Raw genomic sequence first — 16898 nt, 5'->3', positions numbered from 1 at the left:
GCAGGATGCTGTGGACTGGGATTGCTGCCCAATCCCAGTCCTCAAGAGCTACTATCCTGCAGCTTTTAGATGCATCCCTACTCCAACACAGATGAATCAAATGGTGTGATTACCTCTTCAGCATGCCATCATGTTTGGCAAAGGCCTGATAACAAGCCATTCATTTGATTTGGGTGTGTGGGAACAAGGATGCATCTAAAAGCTGCAGGACGGTAGCTCTCGAGGACCGGGATTGGGCGGACCAAACTTCAGTCAGGAGAACAACTGAGATAATCCATCCACAATACCAGGTTAGTCATTAATATACTGCAACAACATGGGAACAGAGCCGCTGTGATAGAATACAGCATTAATGAATCAATGTTACAGAAGTGGAGGAAGCAAGAAGAATGAGTAAAGTTTGACTTATCTGACTGTTTTGTTTCGCTTAATGCGCCTTATAATCCGGTGCGCCTTATCGTCCAAAAAATATGGTAATTACAAGCGCTTCATAAGTTTCAAAGGATTTTATTGACAATTACATCACAGTCAGTATTAGTAGTGTTGGCCCTTCATTTTCAAGGCCCCTGCAATTGGCCCTGGCATGCTGTCAATCAACTTCTGGGCCAAATTGACTGATGGTAACCCATTCTTTCATAATCGATGCTTGGAGTTTGTCAGAATTAGTGGGGGGGTTTGTCCACCTGCCTTTTGAGGGTTGACCACAAGTTCTTATTTGGATTAAGGCCTGGGGAGTTTCCTGGTCATAGACCCAAAATTTCAATATTTTCTTCCATGAGTCACTTCATTATTATGTTGGCCTTATGGCACGGTGCTCCATCATCCTGGAAAAGGCGTTGTTCTTTACCAAACTGTTCTTGGATCATTGGAAGAAGTTGGATGAATTTTTGGTACCATTTTTCATTCACATCTGTGATTTTTGCCAAAATTGTGAGTGAGCCCATTCCCTTGGATGAGAAGCAGCCCCACAGATGAATGGTCTCAGGACTCTTTACTGTTGGCATGAGACAGGACTGATGGTAGCGCTCGCCTTTTTTTCTCCGGACAATGCTTTTTCCAGATGCTTCAAACAACTGGAAAGGGCTTCATCAGAGAAGATGACTTTACCTTTAAAATCAGTCTGTTTGGGGGGGGGGGGGGTTAGAGAGAAGTGGCCTCATTGCTGACTTTCTTGACACCAGGCCATCTTCCAAAAGTCTTTGCTGCCATTCCTGTGCAAACCGCAGGAGTGGCGATCCCACAGCTGAATCATCTTTCATCTTCTTCATCAACATTCTCACCTGAGTTAATGAGAAGATTATTGAAATGATGCCAGCAGCTCCTTTTGCAATTCATCTGATCACTCTTCATAACGTTCTCGAGTATATGCAATATGCTATTCTAAAAACTGAAGCAGCAAACTTTGTGAAAACCAATATTTGTGTCTTTCTCAAAACCTTTGGCCACAACTCTATCCTCAACTCTAATCCTTTTCAAGTTGCTGTAGTAAACTGATAACTTTCTTTCTGTTCTTGCTTGTGGGGTCTTGTCTTCAGGCTTCATAGGTATTGTTGTCTCTGAGGAGTGTAGTAAATTTGTGTGATAATCCGTTGTGTTTAGACGGCTGGTAATAGGGTGATGTTTTGATCTTTGCTCAGGGATGTGACAGCCTGTGGTTTTGGGGTGTATTGATACCTATCAGACAGCTAGCAGATCCACCTGTCAGTCTCAGTCATCCCCCAATGATGCAAACTGTGAGCTTGAATATAATTTAAGCAGGAGACCTATAATTCAGTCCCGTCTTGTTTGTAGAACTTCAGCTTTGGGAAAGTATAAAAATAATTATAGTCACAGGTGTGCAGTGAGCTCCATATTTACCTGTGTCAGCAGGTCATCTTCACCGCGTCCAGCTGAAATTTGCTTTAATGAGCAGCTGAACATGAACCTAACAATGTATGAATATACTGAATATGTTTTGTTGATGATCAAAACTGGAGCTGATAAAATGATGCCTGATTTTTACAAACATACTTATCATTTCAATATGATTCACGGAGAAAGACTCCTGATGCACCACTGAGTAAGAAGATGAGGAGAGAGTATGGAGGAAGGTCACATTGTCTCTGCTGCCCTCTGGTGGTTAGACTGAATGTGCAGCAGTCATAGGTGGAGGCCGTGTATTCATTGACCTCAGATTTCAGAGGTTTTCCCTGCGTTCAGGCTGCTGATGAAGGAAAGCCCACTGTGCTCTTCCTGCGTGTTTCACTAAGAACTACAGAACTAAACTACTTTACAAAGCCAGCAGTGAGTCTGTTTGAGTCTGTTTCACAACCTGAGTTAAAACGTTCTCATCAGACACTTTGGGTGCTTCATGACTTTATCGCTTTCATGTTCTTAAAGAGGAAACGGGGCACAGATTAATATTCAGCTTTATTTTCCAGGTCAAAGTGTACAAACTAGATTTCTCTGGTTAACACAGAAGGATGCTGATAAAGATGGAAAGAACCTGAACAAGCTGTTATTGGACTCGACATTTAAAAACAATCCCCAGCGAGGATAAGACTGTAACGTTAATCTGCTCCTGGTGCTTACTGTCGTATGTTGCTCAACATGAACTTTTAGGAGAAGCTGATGAAGCACCTTTGCCTCCTGATGTCACTGCAACACCTGAAGAATCTGCTTTGTTTCACCGCATAAAGAAGACAAACGTTAAAAGGTGGTTTTCTTGTACGATGTCATACAAATCTAAGTTATTATTAACTAAGGAAATGACACCAGCTGATGAGACTCTTAACCATTTAAAGCCCAAACCTGTGGTTTGTCCTCTAAATGTGAAACATATGTCTTCTTTTTAACATGTATTTGTTAACAGTGTTGGGAAGGTTACTGTTAAAATGTATCCCACTACAGATTACAGATTACATGCCCCAAAATGTATTTTGTAACGTATTCTGAATACTTTGGATTACTTAATATATTATCATGCTTTTTACAACTACATGAATGTCCTATTGCTGTGTGATTTATTACTATTACTGAAGGTTACTCTCCACACCAACACCAGGCTGCAAGTACAGGTGACCTGGGCCGTGAGACTGAGACATCAGAGCCTCTTAATGTGTGTTTGTTTGGGTTTCCACCGGCGTGGAATTACCAAAAATAGAGCATAGCCGAACATATGAAACAGGAAAAGACCGCCGTGTAATCCACTTATTTCAACAAAGTAACTGTATTCTGATTACCACCTTTTTCAACTGTAACTGTAACTGAATACAGTTACTCATGTTTTGTATTTTAAATACGTGACTGCGGTACATGTACTCCATGTACTGTTGCGTAACAGCGTCATGTTCTACACGTCGTTCTTCCAGCATCATCATATTTTAACTCTCTGAGATTTGGAAACAAAACACTGATTTCGTCTTTGGACTGTGACACTTTCAGTGTGAATGAAACAGCTTCAGAGCTTAAAAGTGTTTGTCAGCCAAAAGATTTGGCGAGGATGTCTGCTGCCTATGTACCTGTCAGGCTGAAAATATTCAACACATAGAGATAAAAACTGCTGTGTGGTCATGGCTCCATTAAATTCAGTATCTATGGGCACTGGTTCAGCTCAGTGGGATGATCAGACAGCCATATGCTGCACGGTTGAGTGCGGCCGGCCCGGGTTTGAATCCGACCTGCGGCCCTTTGCTGCATGTCCTTCCTGTCAGTCTTTAATGTCCTTATGAGAAAAAAATCACTATTTAATGTAGAAAAAGAATCAGAAAATATCACCCTACTCAGACTTGCATGATGTCATCAACGCCCTCAGGGTCAGAGGTCATGACCGTGACACCTGTGGTCAGCGAGCGCTGGATGAGAGGCAAGGGAGCTGCAAGGCAAGAGAGGCCATTCTTACTGTTGTTAAGCAGAGTGACGCTTCATCACAGCGCGGACGTTTGAAAACATCTGAACGTATAAATAAACAGTCTGTATGTAAACAAAACAAAGGAACAAACAGCTTTGTCTCTTCATACGACACAGGTTAGATGCTCCGTGTTTTCTCCCTGCTGTACCTATCAAATGTTCTTTAGTTTCACAGAAATTAATGCAGACGTCAGAAGCGTCGATCCAGGCATTTAGACTCAAAAGCACAGATTTCCATGAGCTCAGGCTTTGTGTGTTTTAAGCCTGTTGGGAATAACATTTACTCCGAGTTCGAGCACCTGGATTTCTTTTTTCAGCATGTTTGAAAACAGCCTCAGTAATCCGAGAAAGTTAACGTGTGCATGCGTCAGTTCAATTCAGCTTTATTTATAAGCCACCGAATCACAACAGCAGTCACCTGACGCTGCTTAATACTGAAAAGTAAAGACCCCACAACGATGTTCTTATTTCAGATCAGGTCATTGCTCGTGTCGCCTGCATTACTTTCTCTTCATGCTGGACATGAACTCCTCAGATGTGTTTGTATTGTTGTCTTTGCGACTTTGATCTCACCTGCAGCCTTTTGTTGTTGTTCTTGTTGTTGTTGTCATGGTTGCTGTTGTTGTTCTTGTTGTTGTCGTGGTTGTCGGGCTCTCTGAGCTTGTCGTTGTCTCTCCTGACTTCTCTCCCTCCCTGCAGCTGAGATCGTTAGTGCCGCCATCTTGCAGACGCTGATCTTCTCCTTGCTGCTTCTGGCTTGGCTTCCCGTGCTCCTGATTGGCCGATCGCTGCTGCTGATGACCCTGCCCCCGGTGTTATTGGTCCTCCCTGAACTGCTGATCCTCCCTCCAGCATGACTGCTGAGTCTATTACTGCTACCAGCGACTTTGGATCCGCTTCCTGCGCCGGTTATCCGGTTCCCAGCAGCCTTTGAACTGCTTAGCCACCCCCCACTGCCCCTGATCCTCCTCCCGGGGCTCGGAGCTCTTTGCCTGTTGGTTGTCCTCTCTCCCCCGCCCCACCCTGCACTCCCCACGCTGTGCCCACTCGCTGAGCTGTAAACAGGTTTCCATCCGCCGCTGCCCGTGCCGGTGAATCTCCCCACGCTGCTGCTGCGCCTCACGACACTGGCCGAGCTCAGCCTGCCACCACTTCCAGCACTGTTGAGTCTACGCCCACTGCTGACGTAGCTGCTGGGAGGACTGACCATCTGGCTGCTGCTGACCCTGTCAGCACTATCAGCTCTGCTCACACGACCAGGACTCCCACAATACACTGTCCACGCCCCACTGCTGAACCTCCCTGCTCCTGGTGTTCCTGGTGGGCTTGTTGCTATGTGTGTGGCTGCTGAGGGACAGTCTTTGCTATCGCTGCTCGTGCATCCAGCATGCCAACCGTAAACCTTCAACTCCCCACAGCTAAATATCCCAGCTCCTGGTGGGGTTGTGGCTGAGTTTGTGGCAGGTGAAAGGCGTTCTTTGCTCTCAGCACTCAGCGAGCTATCGCTGCCAGCCCAGCTGTTCTTACGTCCAAGACTGCCTTCGTAAAATATCCACTCTGCACTCCCTCTCCTCCCAAATCTCCCTGCTTCTGGTGGACTTGTCACAAGATTTCCATTCATGGATGAGTTTTCTCCACCCCTTTCATTGGGTAAGCTAGTCCCAGCGTCTGAGCTGTTCTGGCGTATAAGACTGTCACCATAAACCATCCACCCCCTACTTCCAAATCTCCCGTCTTCTGGAAGATGTTCCTTGCTCCCTGAGTTAGGTAAGCTGACACTCATATGTCCCAAGCAGCCACCATAAGCCATCAAGTCTCCACTGAATCTTCCCTTTACCGCTGCTGTACCCACTTGTGCATCTCCACTGTTGCTAAAACCTCCTGGCTTGCTAAAGGCCATTCCTCTGTTGGAAGGGGTATTTCCAAAGCTTGCTTCTTCGGCATTACCTGTTTGGTTCTTCGCTTGCCAGTCACTGTTTCTCTGCCCCCTCATACCTCTATTCATAGTCACACCTCCTATCTTATCTTCATCTGCAGGACCACTTACATCTTTGCCTCTGGACCTTCTTGCATCTCTTCTGCGATAAAGGCCTCCAAAACCAAGCTGTTCCTCTCTGTCTGCTATGATACTTCGTCCATCTCCAAACACCGAGCCTCCATGACTGCTGCTCACCTGAAGGCTGCTTCTCTGACTGGTTGGTCTAGAACTTATCTTTGTGCCATTCAGCTTAATTCCCCTTCCTTCATAACCTTTAAATGGCCTAAAAAGCACACCCCGGTTTCCCTCTGACGTTATGACTTTCGTATCTCTGTCTTCTGGCAATGACCCATCTCCACTAAACGATACCGACTGTCCGTCCTCTTTTGTTGACAGAATGAATTTCTCTCCTGGGTGAACATGTGCATTTGCCTCAATTAGATTCAGACTTCCTGCCTCTTCTTTTACATCACTATCTGGACTGAGACATACGTCTGAGTCATTTGGGCTGAGGTAATTTTCTGGGTCATTTGGACTCGGAAGTAGATCAGGACTTGCAATGTGGTCTTCCACATCTACTGGGCAAAACACCTGATCTGTAAGGTTTAGCATGACCTCGGTCTCATCTGGACTCACACATATTTTTGGGCTCAAGCAGCTAGGTGAATTTGTTTCACCAACTGCCAAATGGACTTCTTTTGGACTTTGTAGCTCTTCGTAAGAGGAACAGCTCAAACCGACACCAGAATCTGTTAAACTTGTAGATATATTTGACGCCTCTTCACCTGAAAGATCACCTGTCTCCTTCTTAGACTCGACTGGATCCAGCTTTAACTCGCTGGCATTGTTGACTGTTTTCATTTCATCCACTTCTGCCTTTAAACTATCTGTATGTTGGATATAACACTTTTGGTTTTCCTTGCTTTCTGGAGAAGAAATGCCGACACTGGTCCATGAATCTGCATCCTTCACAAGTTTGTTGTTGGACATATTTGTTAAACTTTTATCTAAACTCAGGACAATCAAAGTATCTTCTGCTTCTTCCTTTCTGTCTACAAGCCCATCATCCACCTCAGTCATATCCTCAGTTGGGTTTAAACATATGTGTGGATCGTTTGGTGTGAGATCCGGTTCTGGCTCAGTGGAACTCTTCACTGAACACTTTTCTGGATTCAAGCATGCATCTGGCTTTGTTGGACTCATTGATTCCTCTTCTCTTGGACTCTGATGCTCTTCAGGGCTGGAGGAACTTAAAGCCACACCAGAATCAGTTAGGCTTATAGACATTTCTGAGTTTGTAGCACTGAAATATATCTCCTGACTTTGCAGATTTATCAGCTCATTTTCTGATTTAAGACGGTTCATCTTCACTTCCTTGCAGTCGTGGAGTTCTTCTACTTTGTCTACTTCTTCCTTTACGTTCTCAGCACTTGTAGTTTTACTGTGAAGCTTGTTATTAATTTCTGAGATACTAGACAAAAAATGTTCATTGTCATGCACTGCAGGTTTGTCTTCTATGAGTTTCTTCAGTTCAGTTTTGGACAATCCCAAACTCTGATCAAGGATTAGAACATCTTCTGTGTCTACTGTTTCAGACCTTCCATTTGTTCCTTTATCGGTTTCTTTCATAAGGGCTACCTGAACCTTACTTGATCTAAACACTGGAGGAGATCCTGGCTTGTGCACTGTACTGACATTTTCATCCATGTCCCTGACAGCTTCTGGTGGAGTCTCAGCCTCCCTGATGATGATCTTTGTTGGATCTTTTTCCTTTGCTTGGAAGGAGGCTTCAATTGGATCCATCTGAGTAAAGATGAAAGCTTCTCTCACTTTTACCTCAACAGCAACTGGTTTGCAGAGATGAAACGAGGTCTCATACATTACAAAATGTGTTTTTTGAATTACGTCTGGTCCTGCAGAAGGAGTGTTTTTGTTAGTTTCCATGTCTGTCCCTGTGTCAGTAGAGAGTGAACCAGCTTGTTTGGAAGTAAAGGTCTTGACCAAAGCTCGCACGTCTCGGCTAGTTTGAGCCCCAACATCACGATCTTTAGTAAGAACTTCCACAGGGCTCCTCTGTCTGCTGCCTGTCTCTGTAGATATGATGGACTTGCACACTTTTTTATAAAGCACTACTGTTCTCTGGTTTTCAGAGTTTTGGATGGTCTCCATCAGAGGCTTGGTCAGTGTTCTAGGTGAGTTATTTGGATGTTTGTTATGGACAAAATCTGACTGGGCTGCAGTCGCTGTTTTCGGTGAAACTATTGGTGTTTCTTCAAGAGTGTGAACGCGGCCGCCATGAACACTGACGGTTCTGTTCACCGTCTTGTTGCTCCTGAATGTGGGTTTTCTGGTCTCAAGACAGGAAGATCTGACATCTGGCTTGGAGTTAAAGTCGACATGTGAAACTCTAAAAAGATAAAACAAGACAAAGGCAAGAGCAAAAAACTAAATTTTAATAACTGAAAGGGGACGTATTTATCTATTCCTCTATCATCATCTCATACCCCTGACGGTCCGCGCTGTCCAGCAGCTGCTTGTAGTCCTGTATCTCGGCCCCCAGTTGGTTCTTGACGTCCAGCAGTGACTGCTGGTCTGCAGCCTGCTGTGCTGCAGCCTGGAGCACCGAGTCCAGGTCTCTGCACAAACCATCTGCTGACTCCTGTAGGACCACCAGCTGCTGGAGTAATGACTCCTTCTGCTCCCGACCAGAGGACTCCAACACCAAGACCTGGACAGACAGGAAGACTCATTCTAATCCTGTTTTTTATCTTGACTCTGATGGTTTTGGTTTTGTCTTTCAGTCCTGACTTTGAGAAAACTCTGGAGTTGTTTCTAGTCTGACCAGCTTTTGGCTTCAGCTGTTGATTGGCTCTTTGGGGGGAGGAGTTCATAAAACACGTGTTATTGTGAAGATTATCTTGCTAAACTAAAGCATCAACCCAATCTAGAAGACTGGAAAAAACTAAATGACATGTGGCTGAAGGAACCAGAGGAACTCATAGGTGGGCCTACAGGTTCCTGGTCGGAACATCGGAGTGCTGGTGTGTGGTTTGATCTTACCGCAGCCTGAAGTCGCGTCAGTTCTGCTGTCAGACAGCACACTTCTCTCCTCATTGCTTCTAGCTCGGCTCTGTCAGCGTCTGACCCCAATGAAGGGTCAAAGGTCACCTGTGAAATGCTCTGCATGGACAGCTGAACACAAAACACCTGTTAAAATGCTTTTGCATTATTATCCTTATTAATGTTTCCTTTATGTTAAAATACAGGTGTGCAGGTGTGCATGTGCCTACCTGAGTCTTGCACCTGGGTTTGCTCTTGTTCTTGTCCAGGTGTCCAACACTCGTCTGTCTCAGGTGGTCCACCTGTTGGATCAGGTCTGAAGACTCAGTGATGTGCATCTCAGCACATCACTGATATCTGGGCCAGGAGAACCTGCATATCCTACACAGGTAGGCAGGAAAAGGGGTGTAGGTTTTTTTAAGCATCCAGGTGAGATTGTTTTACCTGCTGGTGTTGAGTCTGCAGATCCGCTTTCTCTTGCTTTTGCTCATTCAGAGGATTCTGAAGCTCAGGCAGACTGTGAACTTTCAGGACCTCCCCCAGCAGCCCGAGGTCACTAAGCTCCGCCTCCAGCTGAGTACGCTGCTCACGCACCTTTTGGCACCTGCACACACAGCAAAGGATCATGGGACACGTCTTCAATTACCTGTTTAGTTGTTCAGCTATATTTGGCCACGTTGTTGCGTGTAGGTGTGATCATCCTTGGACGACAGGGTGGAGCGTTAAGTTATCAGAACTACAGATTAAGCTAGCAGACAGCTAGCAGCTACAGCACGGTGATGAAGCGAAGCTTTGACTGGTTTGAATGATGGAGGAGTCGCGTGATTTTCTAGTTGTCACGTTAAATTACAGAAGTGTGACAGTTACATAAACGTGTTGGGATGAAAACCTGCATTTTAAACTGAGCTCATTCTGCAGACTCTGTGATGGTTTTATCCCGTACAGGCCTCTGCACTCATACACTGACGTGCATTAGAGACCCATGAGGCAGGTATGACTACATCGCTGGTGTGGCTCTACCTTTCTTTGAGGTTGAAGACGGTGAGTTCTGCTTCGAGTAACTGAAGCTTTGCCTGAGCCTGGGCCGAGAGACATTCACTGATCTGTGAGAGACAGAGAGAAGCTTTATTCTGTGGTGGGAGGTGGTGCAAACGTCTGGGCGGAGAATCACAAATAAATGGTTGATTTCCTTAATGACTTCTCTGGTTTTTACAGGACATGCCAAAGTTCAGGTTTTTAGTCTGTCACATTTTGGACTCGTCCAAACCCGTCTGACCATTAAACACAGGTACAGCATCCTGACACCACCTGAGAAACTCGTTTAACCTTTGATTGTAAAGTTAAAACTGATTAACTGGGGCACGATCTGATATCCTCGTGTTGGTGTTGTTCCCAGATCATCATACTAAATGTTGATGCAGGATCAACATTGCAAGTGACCAATCAGAATGTTGTGACATCATACTTATGCGACTTCGGGAAAAACCGCCGTAAAACCAAAAACTGTACTTAAGCTGCGAGAAAGCGCCTCTGTCCGCCGATCAACGGACCCTGACCCTTTAATAAACGCTGAGCAGAACTGATATTGTCCTTGCAACATTGGAATTTCATAAATGCATGAGTGGCTTGGCGCGCAAAAGAATAACGTCACAACAATGTGATTGGTCACTTGCGATGTTGAACCTGGAACAACATTTTCATGATGATCTGGGAACAACACCAACACGACGATATCAGATCATCCTTTACTGGGAGCCCTCTGGCACTGACTCACTTCTGGAGCCTCTAGTGGACGTTAGAGGAACTGCAGGCTTTGCCAGTGTTTGGCTTCATTTTCCAGCCTGCAGGTTGATGCCTGGATCAGATTGTTTGGCTTTGACTTGGAACAGAACTGGTAAATGTTTTAATCTCTGGGCTCGACTGAGGACTTCATCATTAAATTATCTCAGAACTGCAGAGACTCTAAAGCTGCGACAAGCTGCAACAAGAATAAATTTGACATCAGGTTTGTTTCCAGCTTCGCTGTCTGCACATGTTCTTTCCTTTACTTTATGACTCCTCTGACATATCGCATCTGTTAACAGCAGAACACCTCAGAGTCCTTCAGATTTATCTCTGGTTTTAATCACAGGAAATCCAAGTTGATAAGAAAGGAAGGACAGAGCATGTAAGAAAGAAAAAGTGAAGGACTGAAAGGAATGGACAACAAAGATGCTGAACTGTGACAACGCAAGACCATGCCCATCCTTTATTTACAGTCTACCTGGCCCTGCAGCAGGGAGGCGGTCCTCAGGTGTCCGTCCAGCCACCTCAACTCTCGGGGACACTTTCTGTCCAGCTCCTCCTCAATCTGATGCTCCAGCCTCTGATTGGCTGCCTCGAGATGCTTGACCTGCACAAACAAACAAACAAACAAACATTCTCTGTCATTCTGTTGTACGAGTGAATCACCGTGTTCTCTGCGTACATTCACACAGCTCTGGGAAACATTATCTTTCAGATCTTAGTTTTAAACGTGACATCATGAAACACAATCTTTGGTTCATGATTATTCCATTTAATTTCGATTTATTGTGGTCTTAAAATTTCAAATCAATAATTAATCAGCCGTGAGAGGACCATTTGTCCTCCTGCCACAGAACTTTATAGATCAATCTTTAAGCAGTGCAAACGTCTATAAAGAAATCGGATGTTTTTTTGTCCTCCAAGTCTTTCAGATCCTTTTAACTGTTGCTCATTAATCTCAGTTGGAACAATGAAGCATGCTGCCTCCATCCTACCTGCTGCAGGTATGAAGCCAGCCTCCTGTTCAGCTGCTGCAGGGCGGCTCTCTCTCTGGATAAACAGGAGCTCCCGCCGCTGCCCGGAGCTGCCGTGCTGGGACACACCGACCCGCCGGCTCTGCTGCCACGGAGAACCAGCCAAGAAATCATCTCAATTCAGTTTCATCAGCTTCTTCAAAGCTTCCTTTAACAAACTCTGTCGTGTTCTGGAGTTCTGGGTGTCTGAGGCAGGCGGTCTGTCTCAAGTGTGTCAGGAGCAGATGGAGCTCAGGTTTAATCTGCTCTGAATATTGATATTCAGAAACAGGTCTGAGCAGGATGGCAGCCCTGCCCAGCACGCTGCATCCAGCAGCCGTCGGGTTTACACTTGTTCTGCAGATGGTGTGGCTCACACACTCCTGTAACCTGAGAGCCAAACCTTCATTTACAACCTGGAAAATCAAATCCATCAAAACTCAACAAGATCCTGCAACAGAGAGACTGTTAGAGAGCGTTTACTCAGCCTGGACACATCGCAGCAGCCTGACTCTCCTTACAAACCTTTAAAGGTCAAAAGAAAAGCAGCCTGAAAATGCTAACTGCTAACTGGTTCTCATACTGTGATTTTCTGCTCTGAGCAGTTAAAGCACTTTATACAACATGCCTCTTTCCTGCGTTCAGATTCAGAATCAGAAAGACTTTATTTATCCCCAAGCGGCAATTAAGATACAACAGAGCAGCATGATGTTAAAGATAAGGACAGGGCACAAACAGGCAATAAGAGTGAGATAATAAATACACAGAATATACACAGTTTTAAAATTAAAGTGACTGAAAGGTGAATAAATAACTGTAAGTGAGTAAAGAGTTGGTAGTATAAGAAGAGTGTAGTTTCTGTTTCTGGTGGGGGAAATGTTCTTATCGGCTGGAGTTAAAAAGCAGAGCTGCTTTAGGGACAAAGGTGGCGCTCCTCCTCCTCTCAGTCCTGCAGGAAATGCAGTGGAGGCGTCGCCCAGAGGGGAGCCACTGAAATGTGAGGTGAAGAATGTGAGAGGGGTCGTTGATGATTTTGGCTGCCTGTCTGAGGACCTGTTGGCTGAAAACCTGCCAGAGTTCTGACAGGCCGATGACTGTAGAGCACACTGATGCAGTGTGCTGCAGTCTGTTCCTGTATGAAGGCTGAGGGAGTGGAACCAGCAGGTGATGGACAAGGTCATGGTGCTTTCCAGGAAGGCATCGTAAAAAGTCATCATGATGGGTGTGCTAACTCCTAAGGAGGTGTAGCCGTTGGTGGCACCTCCTGAGAATCTCCTCTGTGTTGGCAGAGAATTTCAGGAGGTTGTCAAAGATGGTTCCCAGGTATTTGTGCTCCTCAACTACCTCCACTGGCTTCCCGTGGATGGTGGTGGTGACTGAAGCAGCCAGATCTCTCTGCCTACTGGAGAAGGTCACCACCATCTCTTTGGTTTTGCTCACGTTCAGTTCAAGTTTGGAGCTGTCACACCACTCTACAAACTCGTGGTCCGTGGTGTTGTGAGGGCCTGACAGCAGTGACAGGAGAACTGTGTCATCAGCATATTTAACCAGGTGACAAACAGTCAGAGCTCTGTTGAGCCAACCATCCCTTTAACGTTAACTAGTAATGACTTCATGAACTTCTTCACAAATAAAATTTTTATCATTAGAGAAAAAATTACCAATAATCATCCCACAGATGTAATATTATCTACAGCTACTCTTAGTACCATTGATGTTAAGTTAGACTCTTTTTCTCCAATTGATCTTTCTGAGTTAACTTCAATAATTACTTCCTCCAAACCATCAACGTGTCTTTTAGACCCCATTCCTACAAAACTGCTCAAAGAAGTCCTGCCATTAATTAATGCTTCGATCTTAAATATGATCAACCTATCTCTAATGATCGGCTATGTACCACAGGCCTTCAAGCTGGCTGTAGTTAAACCTTTACTCAAAAAGCATCTCTAGACCCAGCAGTCTTAGCTAATTATAGGCCAATCTCCAACCTTCCTTTATATCAAACATCCTTGAAAGAGTAGTTGTCAAACAGCTAACAGATCATCTGCAGAGGAATGGTTTATTTGAAGAGTTTCAGTCAGGTTTCAGAGCTCATCACAGCACAGAAACAGCTTTAGTGAAGGTTACAAATGATCTTCTTATGGCCTCTGACAGTGGACTCATCTCTGTGCTTGTCCTGCTAGACCTCAGTGCAGCGTTCGATACTGTCGACCATAATATCCTATTAGAGCGATTAGGACATGCTGTAGGTATTACAGGTACTGTGCTGCAGTGGTTTGTATCATATCTATCTAATAGACTCCAGTTTGTGCATGTAAATGGAGAGTCCTCTTCACACACTGAGGTTAATTATGGAGTTCCACAGGGTTCAGTGCTAGGACCAATTCTGTTTACATTATACATGCTTCCCTTAGGCAGCATCATTAGAAGACATAGCATACATTTACACTGCTATGCAGATGACACCCAGCTCTATCTGTCCATGAAGCCAGATAACACACACCAATGAGTTAAACTGCAGGAATGTCTTAAAGACATAAAGACCTGGATGGCCGCTAACTTTCTGCTTCTTAATTCAGATCAAACTGAGGTTATTGTACTCGGCCCTGAAAATCTTAGAAATATGGTATCTAAGCAGATTCTTACTCTGGATGGCATTACCTTGGCCTCCAGTAACGCTGTGAGGAACCTTGGAGTCATTTTTGACCAGGACACGTCCTTCAATGCACATATTAAACAAATATGTAAGACTGCGTTCTTCCATTTGTGCAACATCTCTAAAGTTAGAAATATCCTGTCTCAGAGTGACGCTGAAAAACTAGTTCATGCATTTATTACTTCCAGGCTGGACGACTGTAATTCATTATTATCAGGATGTCCAAAAAACTCCCTGAAAAGCCTTCAGCTAATCCAAAATGCTGCAGCAAGAGTCCTGACAGGGACTAGAAAGAGAGCAGATTTCTCCTGTTTTGGCTTCCTGTTAAATCCAGAATTCAAAATCCTGCTCCTCACATACAAGGTCTTAAATAATCAGGCCCCATCTTATCTTAATGACCTTGTAGTACCATATCACCCTATTAGAGCACTTGGCTCTCGCTCTGCAGGCCTACTTGTTGTTCCTAGAGTATTTAAAAGTAGAATGGGAGGCAGAGCCTTCAGTTTTCAGGCCCCTCTTCTGTGGAACCAGCTTCCAGTTTGGATTCAGGAGACAGACACTATCTCTACTTTAAGATTAGGCTTCAAACTTTCCTTTTTGCTAAAGCATATAGTTAGGGCTGGACCAGGTGACCCTGAATCCTCCCTTAGTGATGCTGCAATAGACGTAGGCTACCGGGGTTTCCCATGATGCACTGGGTGTTTCTTCTTCAGTCACTATGTGTTAACAGACCTCTCTGCACTGAATCATATCTGTTATTAACCTCTGTCTCTCTTCCACAGCATGTCTTTATCCTGTCTTCCTTCTCTCACCCCAACCAATCACAGCAGATGGCCCCGCCCCTCCCTGAGCCTGGTTCCGTTTATTTCTACACTTTGTTTGTTTTACCTGTTCGTATTTATCTCATTATTGGCGCTTCACCGTCAAACCAGCAGGGGTCCCTGGAGGACTCATCATTTCTTATTAAATAACACGAAGCAGGAGCCTCAGCCAATCAGCGTCAGCCTGTCGAGCGCCTGCGCAGCGAAGCAGTTGGTGTTTTGTTGACATGTCTGCCGCTGGTCTTTAATGATTGCTCCTGCGGGTTCTGCTGTCAGAGAGCGTACTCCTTTCACGACCCCACCTGATGGAAAACCCCAGAGACCTGGTGAGTCCCGGGGCTCCCCCGAGCCGCCCGGAAGCGGGTCTTCCTTCATTTTTAATGCTTGCTTTAGGGACTGCTTAAAAGCGACCGCGGACTGAGTGTTAAAGCAAAACTCCATTGAGAAATCGTTAAATTTAAGATACTTTCGTTCATTGACAGAAACACATGTTCAAACGCAAGATAATTTCATCAGTTGGTAACAAGGTCAACTCAGAGTTTAATTCTGTATCTATATAAAGACTGGAGTAGTTATGTAACCGGCCAAAACGTAGATTTATATTCACTTTACCTGTTATGGCCAAAATCTCGTGTCAGATCTCCTTTGAAAGTCCTTCGGTATTAGTTTTGCTGCTTGTTTCCAAAGACAAACATTGGACTGGATGTTGTCTATAAAAGTTTCATAAACCTGACAACATGTTTTTTAATTCGGCATGCATGTATTCCGGTAAACACGTTTTAATTAAATAAAAAGTAAACGTGTTTATCGTTTTTCTTTTTCCCGCTACATACTCGTACATTCAGAGCGCGGAGCGTCACCGTGGATCAGCACCGAAAAACGGCTTTTCCAGGAGCAGACTGCAGTGCTGCACAAATTTAATGCCGCCGAATTTAATGCTGGCAGAGGGGGCGGGGGGTGCACAGGTTTAACCCCGCAGTCGGGGCTCAGAGTGAGCGGAAGTGAGGGGAATCCTGGAGGTGACCCGGTGTTGTGGCTTCTGTCTTTGTGCTGTCAGTCAGCCTCTCTGTGCTGCAGCGCTGCAGGAGCTCCAAACCCACTGCTGCGACGTGATGATGGGTAGAGGTCAGAGGATGGACCAGAGAAGGAATATTCATGACCTTCACAGATCTTTGTTGTTACAACCTGAGAACATTTAATAAAATATTTGTGGTTACGATTGTGTTTCTGTGGATTAAATACAGTTTTAATGGGGTCAATGGCTTTTTGGGGGTCTTTGTGACTTTAGACTGTCTTCCGTCCTCAGGTGGAGCGTCAGTCCCGGAAGCGGCGGGACTCGTTCGGAATGCTGGACGGTCTGGATGAGGACCGGAGCAGCTGCAGCACTGAGTCCAGCGGGGGGAGCGGTGCCTCTAGTCCCGAGGACAGCGAGGACGAAGAGTTAGGAGGAGGGGTCACTCAGCTAAACCCCTCCTCTTCACTGACGCTCATCAAGACCAACGGTCAGGTGTACACGTACCCCGACGGGAAGGCCGGCATGGGTCAGTTCACGTCTAGAATCAGGACCTGGTTTTCTGAGTCGGTCGATCTGCGTCCTCAGTTGCTCTCTCTCTGCTCTCCTCAGCGACCTGTGAGATGTGCGGCATGGTCGGCGTCAGAGACGCCTTCTACAGCAAAACCAAACGTTTCTGCAGCGT

At 45.2% G+C, this 16898-nt stretch overlaps 2 protein-coding genes across 6 annotated transcripts in view; one reads left to right on the top strand and one right to left on the bottom strand.

Annotated features, from left to right (window-relative positions):
• Positions 1-491: 491 nt before the first annotated feature.
• Positions 492-12010, bottom strand: LOC309704653 (uncharacterized protein). 4 transcript variants are annotated; one of them, XM_082529980.1, is made up of 11 exons: positions 11707-12010; positions 11190-11318; positions 9947-10029; positions 9371-9530; positions 9157-9228; positions 8927-9073; positions 8371-8594; positions 4527-8273; positions 4462-4493; positions 3762-3853; positions 492-1280 (listed from the first exon to the last, which is right to left on the bottom strand). In XM_082529980.1, the coding sequence occupies exons 1-10, from the start codon at positions 11857-11859 to the stop codon at positions 3762-3764; spliced, it is 4839 nt and encodes a 1612-aa protein (XP_082386106.1). In that variant the 5' UTR covers positions 11860-12010; the 3' UTR covers positions 492-1280. The 4 variants fall into 4 exon arrangements, with proteins under 4 accessions (XP_082386106.1, XP_082386107.1, XP_082386108.1 ...); XM_082529981.1 differs by lacking the exon at positions 492-1280 and having other exon boundaries at positions 2392-3853; positions 8927-9058; XM_082529982.1 differs by lacking the exons at positions 492-1280; positions 9947-10029; positions 11707-12010 and having other exon boundaries at positions 2392-3853; positions 9157-9530; positions 11190-11288.
• A 3375-nt stretch (positions 12011-15385) lies between these two features.
• LOC309705539 (MBT domain-containing protein 1-like) overlaps positions 15386-16898 on the top strand; it is a 13091-nt gene continuing 11578 nt past the window's right edge. For both annotated transcript variants that reach the window (XM_082531448.1, XM_082531447.1), the window contains exons 1-3: positions 15386-15527; positions 16508-16742; positions 16826-16898. The exon at positions 16826-16898 is cut by the window's right edge and continues 61 nt beyond it. In XM_082531448.1, coding sequence (XP_082387574.1) covers positions 15507-15527; positions 16508-16742; positions 16826-16898 — 329 coding nt within the window. In that variant the 5' untranslated portion in view covers positions 15386-15506. The remainder of the gene's footprint in view (positions 15528-16507; positions 16743-16825) is intronic.

Source organism: Aulonocara stuartgranti, assembly GCF_965226115.1.
Source record: "Aulonocara stuartgranti genome assembly, chromosome: 4".
NCBI lineage: Eukaryota > Metazoa > Chordata > Actinopteri > Cichliformes > Cichlidae > Aulonocara > Aulonocara stuartgranti.
This window is presented reverse-complemented; position numbering and strand designations above follow the sequence as displayed.

What these genes read in the sequence shown, in the direction of transcription:
- LOC309704653 (XM_082529980.1), bottom strand. Translation starts at nt 11,859, where the DNA reads ATGATTTCTTGGCTGGTTCTCCGTGGCAGCAGAGCCGGCGGGTCGGTG. An exon ending in GTCTTCAACCTCAAAGAAAG is followed by an intron (nt 9,531 to 9,946) that starts GTAGAGCCACAC and finishes CTGTGTGTGCAG; the next exon opens with GTGCCAAAAGGTGCGTGAGC. An exon ending in TGACGCGACTTCAGGCTGCG is followed by an intron (nt 8,595 to 8,926) that starts GTAAGATCAAAC and finishes CTGTCTGTCCAG; the next exon opens with GTCTTGGTGTTGGAGTCCTC.